The 19767-nt window shown below is 58.5% G+C and overlaps 1 protein-coding gene across 2 annotated transcripts in view; it reads right to left on the reverse strand.

Moving 5' to 3' along the window:
- Positions 1 to 1207: 1207 nt before the first annotated feature.
- The window catches only part of LOC148149685 (SPRY domain-containing protein 3-like), a 1210740-nt gene continuing 1192180 nt past the window's right edge, over positions 1208 to 19767 (reverse strand). For both annotated transcript variants that reach the window (XM_087988635.1, XM_087988636.1), the window contains exon 11: positions 1208 to 2756. In XM_087988635.1, the coding sequence (XP_087844761.1) occupies positions 2622 to 2756 (135 nt within the window). In that variant the 3' untranslated portion in view covers positions 1208 to 2621. The remainder of the gene's footprint in view (positions 2757 to 19767) is intronic.

The following is a 19767-nucleotide window of genomic DNA, read 5'->3' on the forward strand; positions in this document are numbered from 1 at the left end:
GTTTTAACAAAAAAGTTTTGTTTTATAAGAACCAGCTTATTCTGAGTTTGTTTGAGAAACCTGACAAAAGTCTCTTTTATTCTGGAGAGCAGGACAAAAAGGAAGCAGTTGGCCGTTTTGGTGATGAATCTAAACATTTACACGGAAGGTACAAGTGGCAGAGGATTAGGGTTTGATCCTCAGCACATGCTTTCGTCACAGTCATAACATTCCATTGAGAAAGAAACATTCAGACAGAAAGTCGCATCGACTAGGCTTAAGCAAAAATGTTAAAGACAATATCCTACTTCAAGAGAATGCCAATACATGCACAAAGTTGGTTGATAGGTCAGAGGTTTGGAAATATTATTAAGAGAGTGACTAAAGAATTAATAAGAAGGGATTAATGAGTATTAAGATAAGACTAGAGAAATATAACAACAGAAAATAAGAATTTCAACGGATATCTAGAATGAGAAAAGGATTAACCCATTGAGTGCTGGCCCCATAGAAAGTCAATTTGGGGAATTAATCCTGGAAAATACAGCGATGGCAGATGAATGAACAGGCTGTTTTGCTTCAGTTTTCACTGTGGAGTCTATCATTAAAATCTCAGAAATAGCTGGCAATCAGGAAACACAGGGAAGGAAAGAACGCAGGAAAATTATAATCAGCAATGAAATGGTAGTGAATGAGCCCATGGTGTTGGGGGTTGTACATTGGCATGGATAGAGAATTGGGGTCTAGATCAGAGTGGTGCTGGAAAAGCACAGCAGGTCAGGCAGCATCCAAGGGGCAGGAGAATTGGCGTTTCGGGCAAAAGCCCTTCATCAGGAATGAGGATAGAGAATGGACAGAGAATTGGCAAATGGGCAGGAAACAGTGAGTGGGTATAAGGGGATCTTTTTCAGATTGGTGACTGTGAACAGTGGGATTCCACGGGGATCAATGCTGGGCCTGTAACTGTTTCCAATCTATATTAATGCCTGGGAGGACGGAAGGGAAGGTACTGTCACCAAATTTGCAGACGACGCAAAAATAGGTGGAAAGCCAGGTTGTGAGAGTTCACAGAGAGATATTGATGCGTTATGTGAGTGGGCAAAAATTTGGAGTATAATGTAGGAAGATGTGAAAGTGTTAATTTTGAAAAGATGAACAAAAGAACAGGGTATTATTTAAATGGAGAAAAACTGCAGAAAGCTACAACACAAAGGGAGCTGGCGGGGGGGGGGGGGGGGGGGGGGAGGGAATCTTGTGCACAAAACACAAAAAGCTAGCACACAAGGGCAGCAGGTAATCAGGAAGGGTCATGGAATGCTGGCCCTTATTTCAAGGGGGTTGGAGTAAAAAGGTTGGGAATTCTTACTGTAACTGTACCAGGTGCTGGTGAGACCACAGCAGGAGTACTGAGTATAGTTTTGGTCTCCTTATTTAAGGAACGATATTATTTCAATAGCAGAAGTTCAGAGAATGTTCACGAGGGTTATCCCTGATATGGAAGGATTGTCTCATGAGCAAAGATTAAGCAGGTTTTTTTGATTAGATTCCCTACAGTGTGGAAACAGGCCCTTCGGCCCAACCAGTCCACACTGACCCTCTGAAAAGTAACCCACTTCCCACTGACTGACGCACCTAACACTATGGGCAATTTAACATGGCCAATTCACCCTGACCCGCACATCTTTGGACTGTGGGAGGAAACCGACGCAGATACAGGGAGAATGTGCAAACTCCACACAGACAGCTGCCCAAGGCTGGAATCAAACCTGGGACCCTGGTGCTGTGAAGCAACAGTGCTAACCACTGGGCCACCCACAGGACTTTAGGAAGAGGTGATGGCCTAGCGGTATTACCACTAATCTGTTCATTTAGAGACCCTGGGTTCAAACCCTGCCATAGCAGAAGGTGGAATTTGAATTCAGTAAAAATCCAGAATTAAGAGTTTAATGATGTTGGTTGCCAGGAAACCCCCATCTGGGTTTGGACTCAGACTAAAGGGGTCCCAATGTAAGACTGAGATGAGGGGGATTTTTGTCTTTCAGAGAGTTGTGAATCTTGGAACTCTCTGCCACAGGGAACTGTAGGGCAGAGTCCTCATGTATATTTAAGGCTGAGACAGAGTGAGATTCTTAATCAATCAGGGAATTGAGGGAAAGGGTAGGAAGGTGGGTGTGAGGAATGTTGGATCAGCCACGACCCTATTGAATGGTGGAGCAGGCTCAAGGGGTCAAATGCTCCTAGTTCTATTGGTCTTATAAAATGAGGAGCCAGCACTCAGATTGGATGTCCCAAGTTTTGAATTGGGTAAGGATCCTGGAGACAGAGCCTTGATTGGCTACTTCAGGGAAGCTGACAAATGAATGTCATTGTACCGGCTTCCCGGTATCCAATCAGATTTGAGACTAACACTGAGATCTCGAATGTCTTGGCAAAATCCATCCCATAGTTTTCCACATCACGCAGAGCAATGCATGGGCCATCAGCGCCACACAGACTGGACAGAGAGAATGGAATGGAATGGTGCTGTCTTGAACACTCAACTCAATCTTTACAATGCAGCAGCAAAGGAGCAATGGTTGAGGTTTCAGGTTCAGGGCTTCCTCACGCCCTCTGGGTCTCGGCTTCTCCTCCTGAGGCTCACATCAGCCACTGAGGGGCTGAAATTCCACTTTCACTTTCTCCTGCGAGCTCAGCATCCCGATGGTGGGATAGAAACCCCCGGGTGGTATCCGACTCTGCTTCTTCCCGATGATCTTCCCATTCCTTGAGAAAAACACCTGGAGAAAGGGGGATTGGCCGTCAATTCAGGAGGATTGGAGTGTGTGGGTTACGGACCCCCACCCCGTGGCAGATCCATCACGACAGGCTGAGCACCGAGACAGGCCCCTTCACCAATTCCCACCGCCTCCACCGCAGGGTGACTCACCATTGGCCTCCTGAAAAGGTTTGAGTGAAACCCAAGCCCTGGTCATCACTGTCATTGTCTGCCTTGAAGAAGTTTTCCTCCTCTCTCTACAAGAATCTCAGGGAGTCCCTCTCCCACTGCAACTCCCAGGTCATTTCCTCTGCCCTGAACCATGTCCTGAAACAGACTCGCTACCACAGCCACCTTTGCTTCCTCAGTGCCTGCCTCTGTAACCAACTCATCCCCACGGACTCCGGACCACCTTTAAACCAGCACAGTTCGGACCCGAACAGGACAAACAGTACAGACTACAGATTCAAAAACACCAGCAACGGTTCTCCATCAAGATCCTCCGCTCCACGCTTGCAGCAATGCGCTGGCACCTAACCTCTCTACAGTCAGCCCTGCCTCAGCTGAGGGCCACACTCTCTCAGAATTGCAAAGGACCCACTCTGCACTACATCCTCAGGAGAATTCACACTCTCAACAAACAGTATTTCAACTCCATCTCAAACATCAAAAACTGTAAGTACAACAAACTTCTATCCACCCACCGCATCTTCCGCCTCAGAACACTTCAACCCCAGGGCATCAATGTGGACTTCAATAGTTTCCTCATTTCCCCTTCCCCCACCTCATCCTAGTTCCAAACTTCCAGCTCAGCACTGTCCCCATGACTTGTCCGACCTGCCCAGCTTCTTTTCCACCTATCCACTCCACCCTCCTCCCTGACCTATCACCTTCATCCCTTCCCCACTCACCTATTGTACTCTATGCTACTCTCTCCCCACCCCCACCCTCCTCTAGCTTATCTCTCCACACTTCAGGCTCTCTGCCTTTATTCCTGATGAAGGGCTTTTGCCCGAAATGTTGATTTTCCTGCTCCTCGGATGCTGCCTGAACTGCTGTGCTCTTTCAGCACCACTAATCCAGAGACTGTCATTGTCCAGGTGGACTGCACCGGTCCCAGAGGGCAGATCACTACCACCTTCTCAAGGGGCAACTAGGGACAGACATTAATGCTGGGCCCAGCCAGTGACGCCCTCACTGCACAAGTGATTAAACTTTGGCTCCCCAAGTCCCACACACACCAACCATTTCTCCACACCAACCCCAGGGATAATATGAACAAGGAATAACAGCAGGCCACTCAGCACTTCATAAAAAGGTAAGAAATAGCTGCAGGTGTCAGCTATTCGGTCCATTCTGCCATTCAATGATTCGAAATCGCTCACGTCCATGTTCTTGCCCAACCCCCATGGCCCTTGATTCCCCGACTGATCAAGAATCCACCTCAGCCGTAAATATCCACAAACGCTCAGACTCCCCCCTCACCTGCCCCCGACCGACAGCTCCCAGAGGCAAGGCATTCCAAAGACTCACAGCCTTCTGAATGGCGATTTAGCACTAAACCCAGATAGTAACCACGCATTTTCCCAACCGGAGTGGAACTCAATCAGGTATGAATCAGGATTCAGAACCATCCTTGGAAAGTTCAATTCACATTAGGTCCTCACCTCCAGTTCCAAGAGAGTGCCACACTGTCAAAGGGTCAGTACTGAGGGAGTGCCGCACTGTAAGAGGGTCAGTACTGAGGGAGTGCCGCACTGTCAGAGGGTCAGTGCTGAGGGAGTGCCGCACTGTCAGAGGGTCAGTGCTGAGGGAGTGCCGCACTGTCAGAGGGTCAGTACTGAGGAAGTGCCGCACTGTCAGAGGGTCAGTGATGAGGGAGTGCCACACTGTCAGAGGGTCAGTGCTGAGGGAGTGCCGCACTGTCAGAGGGTCAGTACTGAGGGAGTGCCGCACTGTAAGAGGGTCAGTACTGAGGGAGTGCCGCACTGTCAGAGGGTCAGCACTGAGGGAGTGCCGCACTGTCGGAGGGTCAGTGCTGAGGGAGTGCCGCACTGCCAGAGGGTCAGTACTGAGGGAGTGCCGCACTGTCAGAGGGTCAGTGCTGAGGGAGTTCCACACTGCCAGAGGGTCAGTACTGAGGGAGTGCTGCACTGTCAGAGGGTCAGTACTGAGGGAGTGCCGCTCTGTCGGAGGGTCAGTGCTGAGGGAGTGCCGCACTGCCAGAGGGTCAGTACTGAGGGAGTGCTGCACTGTCAGAGGGTCAGTACTGAGGGAGTGCCGCACTGTCGGAGGGTCAGTACTGAGGGAGTGCCGCACTGTCGGAGGGTCAGTACTGAGGGAGTGCCGCACTGTCGGAGGGTCAGTGCTGAGGGAGTGCCGCACTGTCAGGGAGTCAGTGCTGAGGGAGTGCCGCACTGTCTGAGGGTCAGTGCTGTGGGAGTGCCGCACTGTCAGGGAGTCAGTGCTGAGGGAGTGCCGGACTGTCGGAGGGTCAGTGCTGAGGGAGTGCCGCACTGTCAGAGGGTCAGTGCTGAGGGAGTGGCGCACTGTCAGGGAGTCAGTGCTGAGGGAGTGCCGCACTGTCAGAGGGTCAGTGCTGAGGGTGTGCCGCACTGTCAGAGGGTCAGTGCTGAGGGAGTGCTGCACTGTCAGGGAGTCAGTGCTGAGGGAGTGCCGCACTGTCAGGGGGTCAGTGCTGAGGGAGTGCCGCACTGTCGGAGGGTCAGTACTGAGGGTGCTGCACTGTCAGAGGGTCAGTGCTGAGGGAGTGCTGCACTGTTGGATGGTCAAAGCTGAGGGAGTGCCGCACTGTCAGAGGGTCAATACTGAGGGAGTGCCACGCTGTCGGAGGGTCAGTGCTGAGGGAGTGCCACACTGTCAGAGGGTCAGTACTGAGGGAGGGTCGCACTGTCAGAGGGTCAATACTGAGGGAGTGCCACACTGTCGGAGGGTCAGTGCTGAGGGAGTGCCACACTGTCAGAGGGTCAGTACTGAGGGAGTGCCGCACTGTCAGAGGGTCAGTGCTGAGGGAGTGCCACACGTCAGAGGGTCAATACTGAGGGAGTGCCACACTGTCGGAGGGTCAGTGCTGAGGGAGTGCCACACTGTCGGAGGGTCAGTGCCGAGGGAGTGCTGAACTGTCAGGGGGTCAGTGCTGAGGGATTGTCGCACTGTTGGAGGGTCAGTGCTGAGGGAGTGCCGCACTGTCAGGGAGTCAGTGCTGAGGGAGTGCCACACTGTCAGGGGGTCAGTGCTGAGGGAGTGCCGCACTGTCGGAGGGTCAGTGCTGAGGGAGTGCCGCACTGTCAGAGGGTCAGCACTGACGGAGTGCCTCACTGTCAGAGGGTCAGTGCTGAGGGAGTGCCGCTCTGTTAGGGTGTCAGTGCTGAGGGAGTGCCGCACTGTCGGAGGGTCAGTGCTGAGGGATTGTCGCACTGTTGGAGGGTCAGTGCTGAGGGAGTGCCGCACTGTCAGGGAGTCAGTGCTGAGGGAGTGCCACACTGTTAGGGTGTCAGTGCTGAGGGAGTGCCGCACTGTCGGAGGGTCAGTGCTGAGGGAGTGCCGCACTGTCGGAGGGTCAGTGCTGAGGGAGTGCCGAACTGTCAGAGGGTCAGCACTGACGGAGTGCCTCACTGTCAGAGGGTCAGTGCTGAGGGAGTGCCGCACTGTCAGGGAGTCAGTGCTGAGGGAGTGCCACACTGTTAGGGTGTCAGTGCTGAGGGAGTGCCGCACTGTCGGAGGGTCAGCGCTGAGGGATGCCGCACTGTCAGGGAGTCAGTGCTGAGGGAGTGCCGCACTGTCGGAGGGTCAGTGCTGAGGGAGTGCCGCACTGTCAGGGAGTCAGTGCTGAGGGAGTGCCGCACTGTCAGAGGGTCAGTACTGAGGGAGTGCCGCACTGTCTGAGGGTCAGTGCTGAGGGAGTGCCGCACTGTCAGAGGGTCAGTACTGAGGGAGTGCTACACTGTTGGATGGTCAATGCTGAGGGAGTGCCGCACTGTCAGAGGGTCAGCACTGAGGGAGTGCTGCACTATCAGAGGGTCAGTACTGAGGGAGTGCCGCACTGTCAGGGAGTCAGTGCTGAGGGAGTGCCGCACTGTCAGAGGGTCAGTAATGAGGGAGTGCCGCACTGTCAGAAGGTCAGTGCTGAGGGAGAGCCACACTGTCGGAGGGTCAGTGCTGACGGAGTGCCACACTGTCAGAGGGTCAATACTGAGGGAGTGCCTCACTGTCGGAGGGTCAGTGCTGAGGGAGTGCCGCACTGTCGGAGGGTCTGTGCTGACGGAGTGCCGCACTGTCGGAGGGTCAGTGCTGAGGGAGTGCCACACTGTCGGAGGGTCAGTGCTGAGGGAGTGCCTCACTGTCGGAGGGTCAGTGCTGAGGGAGTGCCGCACTGTCGGAGGGTCAGTGCTGTGGGAGTGCCGCACTGTCACAGGGTCAGTGCTGAGGGAGTGCTGCACTGTAAGAGGGTCAGTGCTGAGGGAGTGCTGCACTGTTGGATGGTCAATGCTGAGGGAGTGCCGCACTGTCAGAGGGTCAATACTGAGGGAGTGCCACACTGTCGGAGGGTCAGTGCCGAGGGAGTGCTGAACTGTCAGGGGGTCAGTGCTGAGGGATTGTCGCACTGTTGGAGGGTCAGTGCTGAGGGAGTGCCGCACTGTCAGGGAGTCAGTGCTGAGGGAGTGCCACACTGTCAGGGGGTCAGTGCTGAGGGAGTGCCGCACTGTCGGAGGGTCAGTGCTGAGGGAGTGCCGCACTGTCAGAGGGTCAGCACTGACGGAGTGCCTCACTGTCAGAGGGTCAGTGCTGAGGGAGTGCCGCTCTGTCAGGGAGTCAGTGCTGAGGGAGTGCCACACTGTTAGGGTGTCAGTGCTGAGGGAGTGCCGCACTGTCGGAGGGTCAGTGCTGAGGGATTGTCGCACTGTTGGAGGGTCAGTGCTGAGGGAGTGCCGCACTGTCAGGGAGTCAGTGCTGAGGGAGTGCCACACTGTCAGGGGGTCAGTGCTGAGGGAGTGCCGCACTGTCGGAGGGTCAGTGCTGAGGGAGTGCCGCACTGTCGGAGGGTCAGTGCTGAGGGAGTGCCGCACTGTCAGAGGGTCAGCACTGACGGAGTGCCTCACTGTCAGAGGGTCAGTGCTGAGGGAGTGCCGCACTGTCAGGGAGTCAGTGCTGAGGGAGTGCCACACTGTTAGGGTGTCAGTGCTGAGGGAGTGCCGCACTGTCGGAGGGTCAGCGCTGAGGGATGCCGCACTGTCAGGGAGTCAGTGCTGAGGGAGTGCCGCACTGTCGGAGGGTCAGTGCTGAGGGAGTGCCGCACTGTCAGGGAGTCAGTGCTGAGGGAGTGCCGCACTGTCAGAGGGTCAGTACTGAGGGAGTGCCGCACTGTCTGAGGGTCAGTGCTGAGGGAGTGCCGCACTGTCAGAGGGTCAGTGCTGAGGGAGTGCTACACTGTTGGATGGTCAATGCTGAGGGAGTGCCGCACTGTCAGAGGGTCAGCACTGAGGGAGTGCTGCACTATCAGAGGGTCAGTACTGAGGGAGTGCCGCACTGTCAGGGAGTCAGTGCTGAGGGAGTGCCGCACTGTCAGAGGGTCAGTACTGAGGGAGTGCCGCACTGTCAGAAGGTCAGTGCTGAGGGAGAGCCACACTGTCGGAGGGTCAGTGCTGACGGAGTGCCACACTGTCAGAGGGTCAATACTGAGGGAGTGCCGCACTGTCAGAGTGTCAGTGCTGTGGGAGTGCCCCACTGTCGGAGGGTCAGTGCTGAGGGAGTGCCTCACTGTCGGAGGGTCAGTGCTGAGGGAGTGCCACACTGTCGGAGGGTCAGTGCTGAGGGAGTGCCACACTGTCAGAGGGTCAATAATGAGGGAGTGCCTCACTGTCGGAGGGTCAGTGCTGAGGGAGTGCCTCACTGTCGGAGGGTCAGTGCTGAGGGAGTGCCTCACTGTCGGAGGGTCAGAGCTGAGGGAGTGCCTCACTTTCGGAGGGTCAGTGCTGAGGGAGTGCCTCACTGTCGGAGGGTCAGTGCTGAGGGAGTGCCGCACTGTCGGAGGGTCTGTGCTGACGGAGTGCCGCACTGTCGGAGGGTCAGTGCTGAGGGAGTGCCACACTGTCGGAGGGTCAGTGCTGAGGGAGTGCCTCACTGTCGGAGGGTCAGTGCTGAGGGAGTGCCGCACTGTCGGAGGGTCAGTGCTGTGGGAGTGCCGCACTGTCACAGGGTCAGTGCTGAGGGAGTGCCACACTGTTAGGGTGTCAGTGCTGAGGGAGTGCCGCACTGTCGGAGGGTCAGTGCTGAGGGAGTGCCGCACTGTCAGGGAGTCAGTGCTGAGGGAGTACCGCACTGTCAGAGGGTCAGTACTGAGGGAGTGCCGCACTGTCTGAGGGTCAGTGCTGAGGGAGTGCCGCACTGTCAGAGGGTCAGTACTGAGGGAGTGCTGCACTGTTGGATGGTCAATGCTGAGGGAGTGCCGCACTGTCAGAGGGTCAGCACTGAGGGAGTGCTGCACTATCAGAGGGTCAGTAATGAGGGAGTGCCGCACTGTCAGGGAGTCAGTGCTGAGGGAGTGCCGCACTGTCAGAGGGTCAGTACTGAGGGAGTGCCGCACTGTCAGAAGGTCAGTGCTGAGGGAGTGCCACACTGTCGGAGGGTCAGTGCTGACGGAGTGCCACACTGTCAGAGGGTCAATACTGAGGGAGTGCCGCACTGTCAGAGGGTCAGTGCTGAGGGAGTGCCCCACTGTCGGAGGGTCAGTGCTGAGGGAGTGCCTCACTGTCGGAGGGTCAGTGCTGAGGGAGTGCCACACAGTCGGAGGGTCAGTGCTGAGGGAGTGCCACACTGTCAGAGGGTCAATAATGAGGGAGTGCCTCACTGTCGGAGGGTCAGTGCTGAGGGAGTGCCTCACTGTCGGAGGGTCAGTGCTGAGGGAGTGCCTCACTGTCGGAGGGTCAGTGCAGTGGGAGTGCCTCACTTTCGGAGGGTCAGTGCTGAGGGAGTGCCTCACTGTCGGAGGGTCAGTGCTGAGGGAGTGCCGCACTGTCGGAGGGTCTGTGCTGACGGAGTGCCTCACTGTCGTAGGGTCAGTGCTGAGGGAGTGCCTCACTGTCGGAGGGTCAGTGCTGAGGGAGTGCCTCACTGTCGGAGGGTCAGTGCTGAGGGAGTGCCTCACTGTCGGAGGGTCAGTGCTGAGGGAGTGCCACACTGTCGGAGGGTCAGTGCTGACAGAGTGCCGCACTGTCAGAGGGTCAGTACTGAGGGAGTGCCGCACTGTCGGAGGGTCAGTGCTGAGGGAGTGCCGCACTGTCGGAGGGTCAGTGCTGAGGGAGTGCCGCACTGTCAGAGGGTCAGTGCTGAGGGAGTGCCGCACTGTCAGGGAGTCAGTGCTGAGCGAGTGCCGCACTGTCAGGGAGTCAGTGCTGAGGGAGTGCCACACTGTTAGGGTGTCAGTGCTGAGGGAGTGCCGCACTGTCGGAGGGTCAGTGCTGAGGGAGTGCCACACTGTCGGAGGGTCAGTGCTGAGGGAGTGCCACACTGTCAGAGGGTCAATAATGAGGGAGTGCCTCACTGTCGGAGGGTCAGTGCTGAGGGAGTGCCTCACTGTCGGAGGGTCAGTGCTGAGGGAGTGCCTCACTGTCGGAGGGTCAGTGCTGAGGGAGTGCCTCACTTTCGGAGGGTCAGTGCTGAGGGAGTGCCTCACTGTCGGAGGGTCAGTGCTGAGGGAGTGCCGCACTGTCGGAGGGTCTGTGCTGACGGAGTGCCGCACTGTCGGAGGGTCAGTGCTGAGGGAGTGCCACACTGTCGGAGGGTCAGTGCTGAGGGAGTGCCTCACTGTCGGAGGGTCAGTGCTGAGGGAGTGCCGCACTGTCGGAGGGTCAGTGCTGTGGGAGTGCCGCACTGTCACAGGGTCAGTGCTGAGGGAGTGCTGCACTGTCAGAGGGTCAGTGCTGAGGGAGTGCTGCACTGTTGGATGGTCAATGCTGAGGGAGTGCCGCACTGTCAGAGGGTCAATACTGAGGGAGTGCCACGCTGTCGGAGGGTCAGTGCTGAGGGAGTGCCACACTGTCAGAGGGTCAGTACTGAGGGAGGGTCGCACTGTCAGAGGGTCAGTGCTGTGGGAGTGCCACACGTCAGAGGGTCAGTGCTGAGGGAGTGCCACACTGTCAGAGGGTCAATAATGTGGGAGTGCCACACTGTCAGAGGGTCAGTACTGAGGGAGTGCCGCACTGTCAGAGGGTCAGTGCTGTGGGAGTGACACACGTCAGAGGGTCAATACTGAGGGAGTGCCACACTGTCGGAGGGTCAGTGCTGAGGGAGTGCCACACTGTCGGAGGGTCAGTGCCGAAGGAGTGCTGAACTGTCAGGGGGTCAGTGCTGAGGGATTGTCGCACTGTTGGAGGGTCAGTACTGAGGGAGTGCCGCACTGTCAGGGAGTCAGTGCTGAGGGAGTGCCACACTGTCAGGGGGTCAGTGCTGAGGGAGTGCCGCACTGTCGGAGGGTCAGTGCTGAGGGAGTGCCGCACTGTCAGAGGGTCAGCACTGACGGAGTGCCTCACTGTCAGAGGGTCAGTGCTGAGGGATTGTCGCACTGTTGGAGGGTCAGTGCTGAGGGAGTGCCGCACTGTCAGGGAGTCAGTGCTGAGGGAGTGCCACACTGTCAGGGGGTCAGTGCTGAGGGAGTGCCGCACTGTCGGAGGGTCAGTGCTGAGGGAGTGCCGCACTGTCAGGGAGTCAGTGCTGAGGGAGTGCCACACTGTCAGGGGGTCAGTGCTGAGGGATTGTCGCACTGTTGGAGGGTCAGTGCTGAGGGAGTGCCGCACTGTCAGGGAGTCAGTGCTGAGGGAGTGCCGCACTGTCAGAGGGTCAGTACTGAGGGAGTGCTGCACTGTTGGATGGTCAATGCTGAGGGAGTGCCGCACTGTCAGAGGGTCAGCACTGAGGGAGTGCTGCACTCTCAGAGGGTCAGTACTGAGGGAGTGCCGCACTGTCAGGGAGTCAGTGCTGAGGGAGTGCCGCACTGTCGGAGGGTCAATGCTGTGGGAGTGCCGCACTGTCACAGGGTCAGTGCTGAGGGAGTGCTGCACTGTCAGAGGGTCAGTGCTGAGGGAGTGCTGCACTGTTGGATGGTCAATGCTGAGGGAGTGCCGCACTGTCAGAGGGTCAACACTGAGGGAGTGCCACGCTGTCGGAGGGTCAGTGCTGAGGGAGTGCCACACTGTCAGAGGGTCAGTACTGAGGGAGGGTCGCACTGTCAGAGGGTCAATACTGAGGGAGTGCCACACTGTCGGAGGGTCAGTGCTGAGGGAGTGCCACACTGTCAGAGGGTCAGTACTGAGGGAGTGCCGCACTGTCAGAGGGTCAGTGCTGAGGGAGTGCCACACGTCAGAGGGTCAATACTGAGGGAGTGCCACACTGTCGGAGGGTCAGTGCTGAGGGAGTGCCACACTGTCGGAGGGTCAGTGCTGAGGGAGTGCCACACTGTCAGGGGGTCAGTGCTGAGGGAGTGCCGCACTGTCGGAGGGTCAGTGCTGAGGGAGTGCCGCACTGTCAGAGGGTCAGCACTGAGGGAGTGCCTCACTGTCAGAGGGTCAGTGCTGAGGGAGTGCCGCACTGTCAGGGAGTCAGTACTGAGGGAGTGCCGCACTGTCGGAGGGTCAGTACTGAGGAAGTGCCGCACTGTCAGAGGGTCAGAACTGAGGGAGTGCCGCACTGTCAGAGGGTCAGTACTGAGGGAGTGCCGCACTGTCAGAGGTTCAGTGCTGAGGGAGTGCTGCACTCTCAGAGGGTCAGTGCTGAGGGAGTGCTGCACTGTTGGATGGTCAATGCTGAGGGAGTGCCGCACTGTCAGAGGGTCAATACTGAGGGAGAGCCACGCTGTCGGAGGGTCAGTGCTGAGGGAGTGCCACACTGTCAGAGGGTCAGTACTGAGGGAGGGTCGCACTGTCAGAGGGTCAATACTGAGGGAGTGCCACACTGTCGGAGGGTCAGTGCTGAGGGAGTGCCACACTGTCAGAGGATCAGTACTGAGGGAGTGCCGCACTGTCAGAGGGTCAGTGCTGAGGGAGTGCCACACGTCAGAGGGTCAATACTGAGGGAGTGCCACACTGTCGGAGGGTCAGTGCTGAGGGAGTGCCACACTGTCGGAGGGTCAGTGCCGAGGGAGTGCTGAACTGTCAGGGGGTCAGTGCTGAGGGATTGTCGCACTGTTGGAGGGTCAGTGCTGACGGAGTGCCGCACTGTCAGGGAGTCAGTGCTGAGGGAGTGCCACACTGTCAGGGGGTCAGTGCTGAGGGATTGTCGCACTGTTGGAGGGTCAGTGCTGAGGGAGTGCCACACTGTCAGGGGGTCAGTGCTGAGGGAGTGCCGCACTGTCGGAGGGTCAGTGCTGAGGGAGTGCCGCACTGTCAGAGGGTCAGCACTGACGGAGTGCCTCACTGTCAGAGGGTCAGTGCTGAGGGAGTGCCGCACTGTCAGGGAGTCAGTGCTGAGGGAGTGCCACACTGTTAGGGTGTCAGTGCTGAGGGAGTGCCGCACTGTCGGAGGGTCAGTGCTGAGGGAGTGCTGCACTGTCAGGGAGTCAGTGCTGAGGGAGTGCCGCACTGTCAGAGGGTCAGTACTGAGGGAGTGCCGCACTGTCGGAGGGTCAGTGCTGAGGGAGTGCCGCACTGTCAGAGGGTCAGTACTGAGGGAGTGCTGCACTGTTGGATGGTCAATGCTGAGGGAGTGCCGCACTGTCAGAGGGTCAGTACTGAGGGAGTGCCGCACTGTCAGAGGGTCAGTACTGAGGGAGTGCCGCACTGTCAGAAGGTCAGTGCTGAGGGAGTGCCACACTGTCGGAGGGTCAGTGCTGACGGAGTGCCACACTGTCAGAGGGTCAATACTGAGGGAGTGCCGCACTGTCCGAGGGTCAGTGCTGAGGGAGTGCCCCACTGTCAGGGAGTCAGTGCTGAGCGAGTGCCGCACTGTCAGGGAGTCAGTGCTGAGGGAGTGCCACACTGTTAGGGTGTCAGTGCTGAGGGAGTGCCGCACTGTCGGAGGGTCAGTGCTGAGGGAGTGCCACACTGTCGGAGGGTCAGTGCTGAGGGAGTGCCACACTGTCAGAGGGTCAATAATGAGGGAGTGCCTCATTGTCGGAGGGTCAGTGCTGAGGGAGTGCCTCACTGTCGGAGGGTCAGTGCTGAGGGAGTGCCTCACTGTCGGAGGGTCAGTGCTGAGGGAGTGCCTCACTTTCGGAGGGTCAGTGCTGAGGGAGTGCCTCACTGTCGGAGGGTCAGTGCTGAGGGAGTGCCGCACTGTCGGAGGGTCTGTGCTGACGGAGTGCCGCACTGTCGGAGGGTCAGTGCTGAGGGAGTGCCACACTGTCGGAGGGTCAGGTCTGAGGGAGTGCCTCACTGTCGGAGGGTCAGTGCTGAGGGAGTGCCGCACTGTCGGAGGGTCAGTGCTGTGGGAGTGCCGCACTGTCACAGGGTCAGTGCTGAGGGAGTGCTGCACTGTCAGAGGGTCAGTGCTGAGGGAGTGCTGCACTGTTGGATGGTCAATGCTGAGGGAGTGCCGCACTGTCAGAGGGTCAATACTGAGGGAGTGCCACGCTGTCGGAGGGTCAGTGCTGAGGGAGTGCCACACTGTCAGAGGGTCAGTACTGAGGGAGGGTCGCACTGTCAGAGGGTCAGTGCTGTGGGAGTGCCACACGTCAGAGGGTCAGTGCTGAGGGAGTGCCACACTGTCAGAGGGTCAATAATGTGGGAGTGCCACACTGTCAGAGGGTCAGTACTGAGGGAGTGCCGCACTGTCAGAGGGTCAGTGCTGTGGGAGTGACACACGTCAGAGGGTCAATACTGAGGGAGTGCCACACTGTCGGAGGGTCAGTGCTGAGGGAGTGCCACACTGTCGGAGGGTCAGTGCCGAGGGAGTGCTGAACTGTCAGGGGGTCAGTGCTGAGGGATTGTCGCACTGTTGGAGGGTCAGTACTGAGGGAGTGCCGCACTGTCAGGGAGTCAGTGCTGAGGGAGTGCCACACTGTCAGGGGGTCAGTGCTGAGGGAGTGCCGCACTGTCGGAGGGTCAGTGCTGAGGGAGTGCCGCACTGTCAGAGGGTCAGCACTGACGGAGTGCCTCACTGTCAGAGGGTCAGTGCTGAGGGATTGTCGCACTGTTGGAGGGTCAGTGCTGAGGGAGTGCCGCACTGTCAGGGAGTCAGTGCTGAGGGAGTGCCACACTGTCAGGGGGTCAGTGCTGAGGGAGTGCCGCACTGTCGGAGGGTCAGTGCTGAGGGAGTGCCGCACTGTCAGGGAGTCAGTGCTGAGGGAGTGCCACACTGTCAGGGGGTCAGTGCTGAGGGATTGTCGCACTGTTGGAGGGTCAGTGCTGAGGGAGTGCCGCACTGTCAGGGAGTCAGTGCTGAGGGAGTGCCGCACTGTCAGAGGGTCAGTACTGAGGGAGTGCCGCACTGTCTGAGGGTCAGTGCTGAGGGAGTGCCGCACTGTCAGAGGGTCAGTACTGAGGGAGTGCTGCACTGTTGGATGGTCAATGCTGAGGGAGTGCCGCACTGTCAGAGGGTCAGCACTGAGGGAGTGCTGCACTCTCAGAGGGTCAGTACTGAGGGAGTGCCGCACTGTCAGGGAGTCAGTGCTGAGGGAGTGCCGCACTGTCGGAGGGTCAATGCTGTGGGAGTGCCGCACTGTCACAGGGTCAGTGCTGAGGGAGTGCTGCACTGTCAGAGGGTCAGTGCTGAGGGAGTGCTGCACTGTTGGATGGTCAATGCTGAGGGAGTGCCGCACTGTCAGAGGGTCAACACTGAGGGAGTGCCACGCTGTCGGAGGGTCAGTGCTGAGGGAGTGCCACACTGTCAGAGGGTCAGTACTGAGGGAGGGTCGCACTGTCAGAGGGTCAATACTGAGGGAGTGCCACACTGTCGGAGGGTCAGTGCTGAGGGAGTGCCACACTGTCAGAGGGTCAGTACTGAGGGAGTGCCGCACTGTCAGAGGGTCAGTGCTGAGGGAGTGCCACACGTCAGAGGGTCAATACTGAGGGAGTGCCACACTGTCGGAGGGTCAGTGCTGAGGGAGTGCCACACTGTCGGAGGGTCAGTGCTGAGGGAGTGCCACACTGTCAGGGGGTCAGTGCTGAGGGAGTGCCGCACTGTCGGAGGGTCAGTGCTGAGGGAGTGCCGCACTGTCAGAGGGTCAGCACTGAGGGAGTGCCTCACTGTCAGAGGGTCAGTGCTGAGGGAGTGCCGCACTGTCAGGGAGTCAGTACTGAGGGAGTGCCGCACTGTCGGAGGGTCAGTACTGAGGAAGTGCCGCACTGTCAGAGGGTCAGAACTGAGGGAGTGCCGCACTGTCAGAGGGTCAGTACTGAGGGAGTGCCGCACTGTCAGAGGTTCAGTGCTGAGGGAGTGCTGCACTCTCAGAGGGTCAGTGCTGAGGGAGTGCTGCACTGTTGGATGGTCAATGCTGAGGGAGTGCCGCACTGTCAGAGGGTCAATACTGAGGGAGAGCCACGCTGTCGGAGGGTCAGTGCTGAGGGAGTGCCACACTGTCAGAGGGTCAGTACTGAGGGAGGGTCGCACTGTCAGAGGGTCAATACTGAGGGAGTGCCACACTGTCGGAGGGTCAGTGCTGAGGGAGTGCCACACTGTCAGAGGATCAGTACTGAGGGAGTGCCGCACTGTCAGAGGGTCAGTGCTGAGGGAGTGCCACACGTCAGAGGGTCAATACTGAGGGAGTGCCACACTGTCGGAGGGTCAGTGCTGAGGGAGTGCCACACTGTCGGAGGGTCAGTGCCGAGGGAGTGCTGAACTGTCAGGGGGTCAGTGCTGAGGGATTGTCGCACTGTTGGAGGGTCAGTGCTGAGGGAGTGCCACACTGTCAGGGGGTCAGTGCTGAGGGAGTGCCGCACTGTCGGAGGGTCAGTGCTGAGGGAGTGCCGCACTGTCAGAGGGTCAGCACTGACGGAGTGCCTCACTGTCAGAGGGTCAGTGCTGAGGGAGTGCCGCACTGTCAGGGAGTCAGTGCTGAGGGAGTGCCACACTGTTAGGGTGTCAGTGCTGAGGGAGTGCCGCACTGTCGGAGGGTCAGTGCTGAGGGAGTGCTGCACTGTCAGGGAGTCAGTGCTGAGGGAGTGCCGCACTGTCAGAGGGTCAGTACTGAGGGAGTGCCGCACTGTCGGAGGGTCAGTGCTGAGGGAGTGCCGCACTGTCAGAGGGTCAGTACTGAGGGAGTGCTGCACTGTTGGATGGTCAATGCTGAGGGAGTGCCGCACTGTCAGAGGGTCAGTACTGAGGGAGTGCCGCACTGTCAGAGGGTCAGTACTGAGGGAGTGCCGCACTGTCAGAAGGTCAGTGCTGAGGGAGTGCCACACTGTCGGAGGGTCAGTGCTGACGGAGTGCCACACTGTCAGAGGGTCAATACTGAGGGAGTGCCGCACTGTCCGAGGGTCAGTGCTGAGGGAGTGCCCCACTGTCGGAGGGTCAGTGCTGAGGGAGTGCCTCGCTGTCGGAGGGTCAGTGCTGAGGGAGTGCCACACTGTCGGATGGTCAGTGCTGAGGGAGTGCCACACTGTCAGAGGGTCAATAATGAGGGAGTGCCTCACTGTCGGAGGGTCAGTGCTGAGGGAGTGCCTCACTGTCGGAGGGTCAGTGCTGAGGGAGTGCCTCACTGTCGGAGGGTCAGTGCTGAGGGAGTGCCTCACTTTCGGAGGGTCAGTGCTGAGGGAGTGCCTCACTGTCGGAGGGTCTGTGCTGACGGAGTGCCGCACTGTCGGAGGGTCAGTGCTGAGGGAGTGCCGCACTGTCGGAGGGTCAGTGCTGAGGGAGTGCCTCACTGTCGGAGGGTCAGTGCTGAGGGAGTGCCTCACTGTCGGAGGGTCAGTGCTGAGGGAGTGCCGCACTGTCAGAGGGTCAGTGCTGAGGGAGTGCCACACGTCAGAGGGTCAATACTGAGGGAGTGCCGCATTGTCAGAGGGTCAGTACTGAGGGAGTGCCACACTGTCGGAGGGTCAGTGCCGAGGGAGTGCTGAACTGTCAGGGGGTCAGTGCTGAGGGATTGTCGCACTGTTGGAGGGTCAGTGCTGACGGAGTGCCGCACTGTCAGGGAGTCAGTGCTGAGGGAGTGCCACACTGTCAGGGGGTCAGTGCTGAGGGATTGTCGCACTGTTGGAGGGTCAGTGCTAAGGGAGTGCCGCACTGTCAGGGAGTCAGTGCTGAGGGAGTGCCACACTGTCAGGGGGTCAGTGCTGAGGGAGTGCCGCACTGTCGGAGGGTCAGTGCTGAGGGAGTGCCGCACTGTCAGAGGGTCAGTGCTGAGGGAGTGCCGCACTGTCAGGGAGTCAGTGCTGAGGGAGTGCCACACTGTTAGGGTGTCAGTGCTGAGGGAGTGCCGCACTGTCGGAGGGTCAGTGCTGAGGGAGTGCTGCACTGTTGGATGGTCAATGCTGAGGGAGTGCCGCACTGTCAGAGGGTCAGCACTGAGGGAGTGCTGCACTATCAGAGGGTCAGTACTGAGGGAGTGCCGCACTGTCAGGGAGTCAGTACTGAGGGAGTGCCGCACTGTCGGAGGGTCAGTACTGAGGAAGTGCCGCACTGTCAGAGGGTCAGAACTGAGGGAGTGCCGCACTGTCAGAGGGTCAGTACTGAGGGAGTGCCGCACTGTCAGAGGTTCAGTGCTGAGGGAGTGCTGCACTGTCAGAGGGTCAGTGCTGAGGGAGTGCTGCACTGTTGGATGGTCAATGCTGAGGGAGTGCCGCACTGTCAGAGGGTCAATACTGAGGGAGAGCCACGCTGTCGGAGGGTCAGTGCTGAGGGAGTGCCACACTGTCAGAGGGTCAGTACTGAGGGAGGGTCGCACTGTCAGAGGGTCAATACTGAGGGAGTGCCACACTGTCGGAGGGTCAGTGCTGAGGGAGTGCCACACTGTCAGAGGGTCAGTACTGAGGGAGTGCCGCACTGTCAGAGGGTCAGTGCTGAGGGAGTGCCACACGTCAGAGGGTCAATACTGAGGGAGTGCCACACTGTCGGAGGGTCAGTGCTGAGGGAGTGCCACACTGTCGGAGGGTCAGTGCCGAGGGAGTGCTGAACTGTCAGGGGGTCAGTGCTGAGGGAGTGCCACACTGTCAGGGAGTCAGTGCTGAGGGAGTGCCACACTGTCAGGGGGTCAGTGCTGAGGGATTGTCGCACTGTTGGAGGGTCAGTGCTGAGGGAGTGCCGCACTGTCAGGGAGTCAGTGCTGAGGGAGTGCCACACTGTCAGGGAGTCAGTGCTGAGGGAGTGCCGCACTGTCAGGGAGTCAGTGCTGAGGGAGTGCCACACTGTCAGGGGGTCAGTGCTGAGGGATTGTCGCACTGTTGGAGGGTCAGTGCTGAGGGAGTGCCGCACTGTCAGGGAGTCAGTGCTGAGGGAGTGCCACACTGTCAGGGAGTCAGTGCTGAGGGAGTGCCGCACTGTCGGAGGGTCAGTGCTGAGGGAGTGCCGCACTGTCAGAGGGTCAGCACTGACGGAGTGCCTCACTGTCAGAGGGTCAGTGCTGAGGGAGTGCCGCACTGTCAGGGAGTCAGTGCTGAGGGAGTGCCACACTGTTAGGGTGTCAGTGCTGAGGGAGTGCCGCACTGTTGGAGGGTCAGTGCTGAGGGAGTGCTGCACTGTCAGGGAGTCAGTGCTGAGGGAGTGCCGCACTGTCAGAGGGTCAGTACTGAGGGAGTGCCGCACTGTCGGAGGGTCAGTGCTGAGGGAGTGCCGCACTGTCAGAGGGTCAGTACTGAGGGAGTGCTGCACTGTTGGATGGTCAATGCTGAGGGAGTGCCGCACTGTCAGAGGGTCAGTACTGAGGGAGTGCCGCACTGTCAGAGGGTCAGTACTGAGGGAGTGCCGCACTGTCAGAAGGTCAGTGCTGAGGGAGTGCCACACTGTCGGAGGGTCAGTGTTGACGGAGTGCCACACTGTCAGAGGGTCAATACTGAGGGAGTGCCGCACTGTCCGAGGGTCAGTGCTGAGGGAGTGCCCCACTGTCGGAGGGTCAGTGCTGAGGGAGTGCCTCGCTGTCGGAGGGT

The sequence above is a fragment of the Chiloscyllium plagiosum genome, unplaced genomic scaffold (genome assembly GCF_037043375.1).
Source record: "Chiloscyllium plagiosum isolate Xiang-an unplaced genomic scaffold, Cpla_swu_hap1 HiC_scaffold_7, whole genome shotgun sequence".
Lineage (NCBI taxonomy): Eukaryota > Metazoa > Chordata > Chondrichthyes > Orectolobiformes > Hemiscylliidae > Chiloscyllium > Chiloscyllium plagiosum.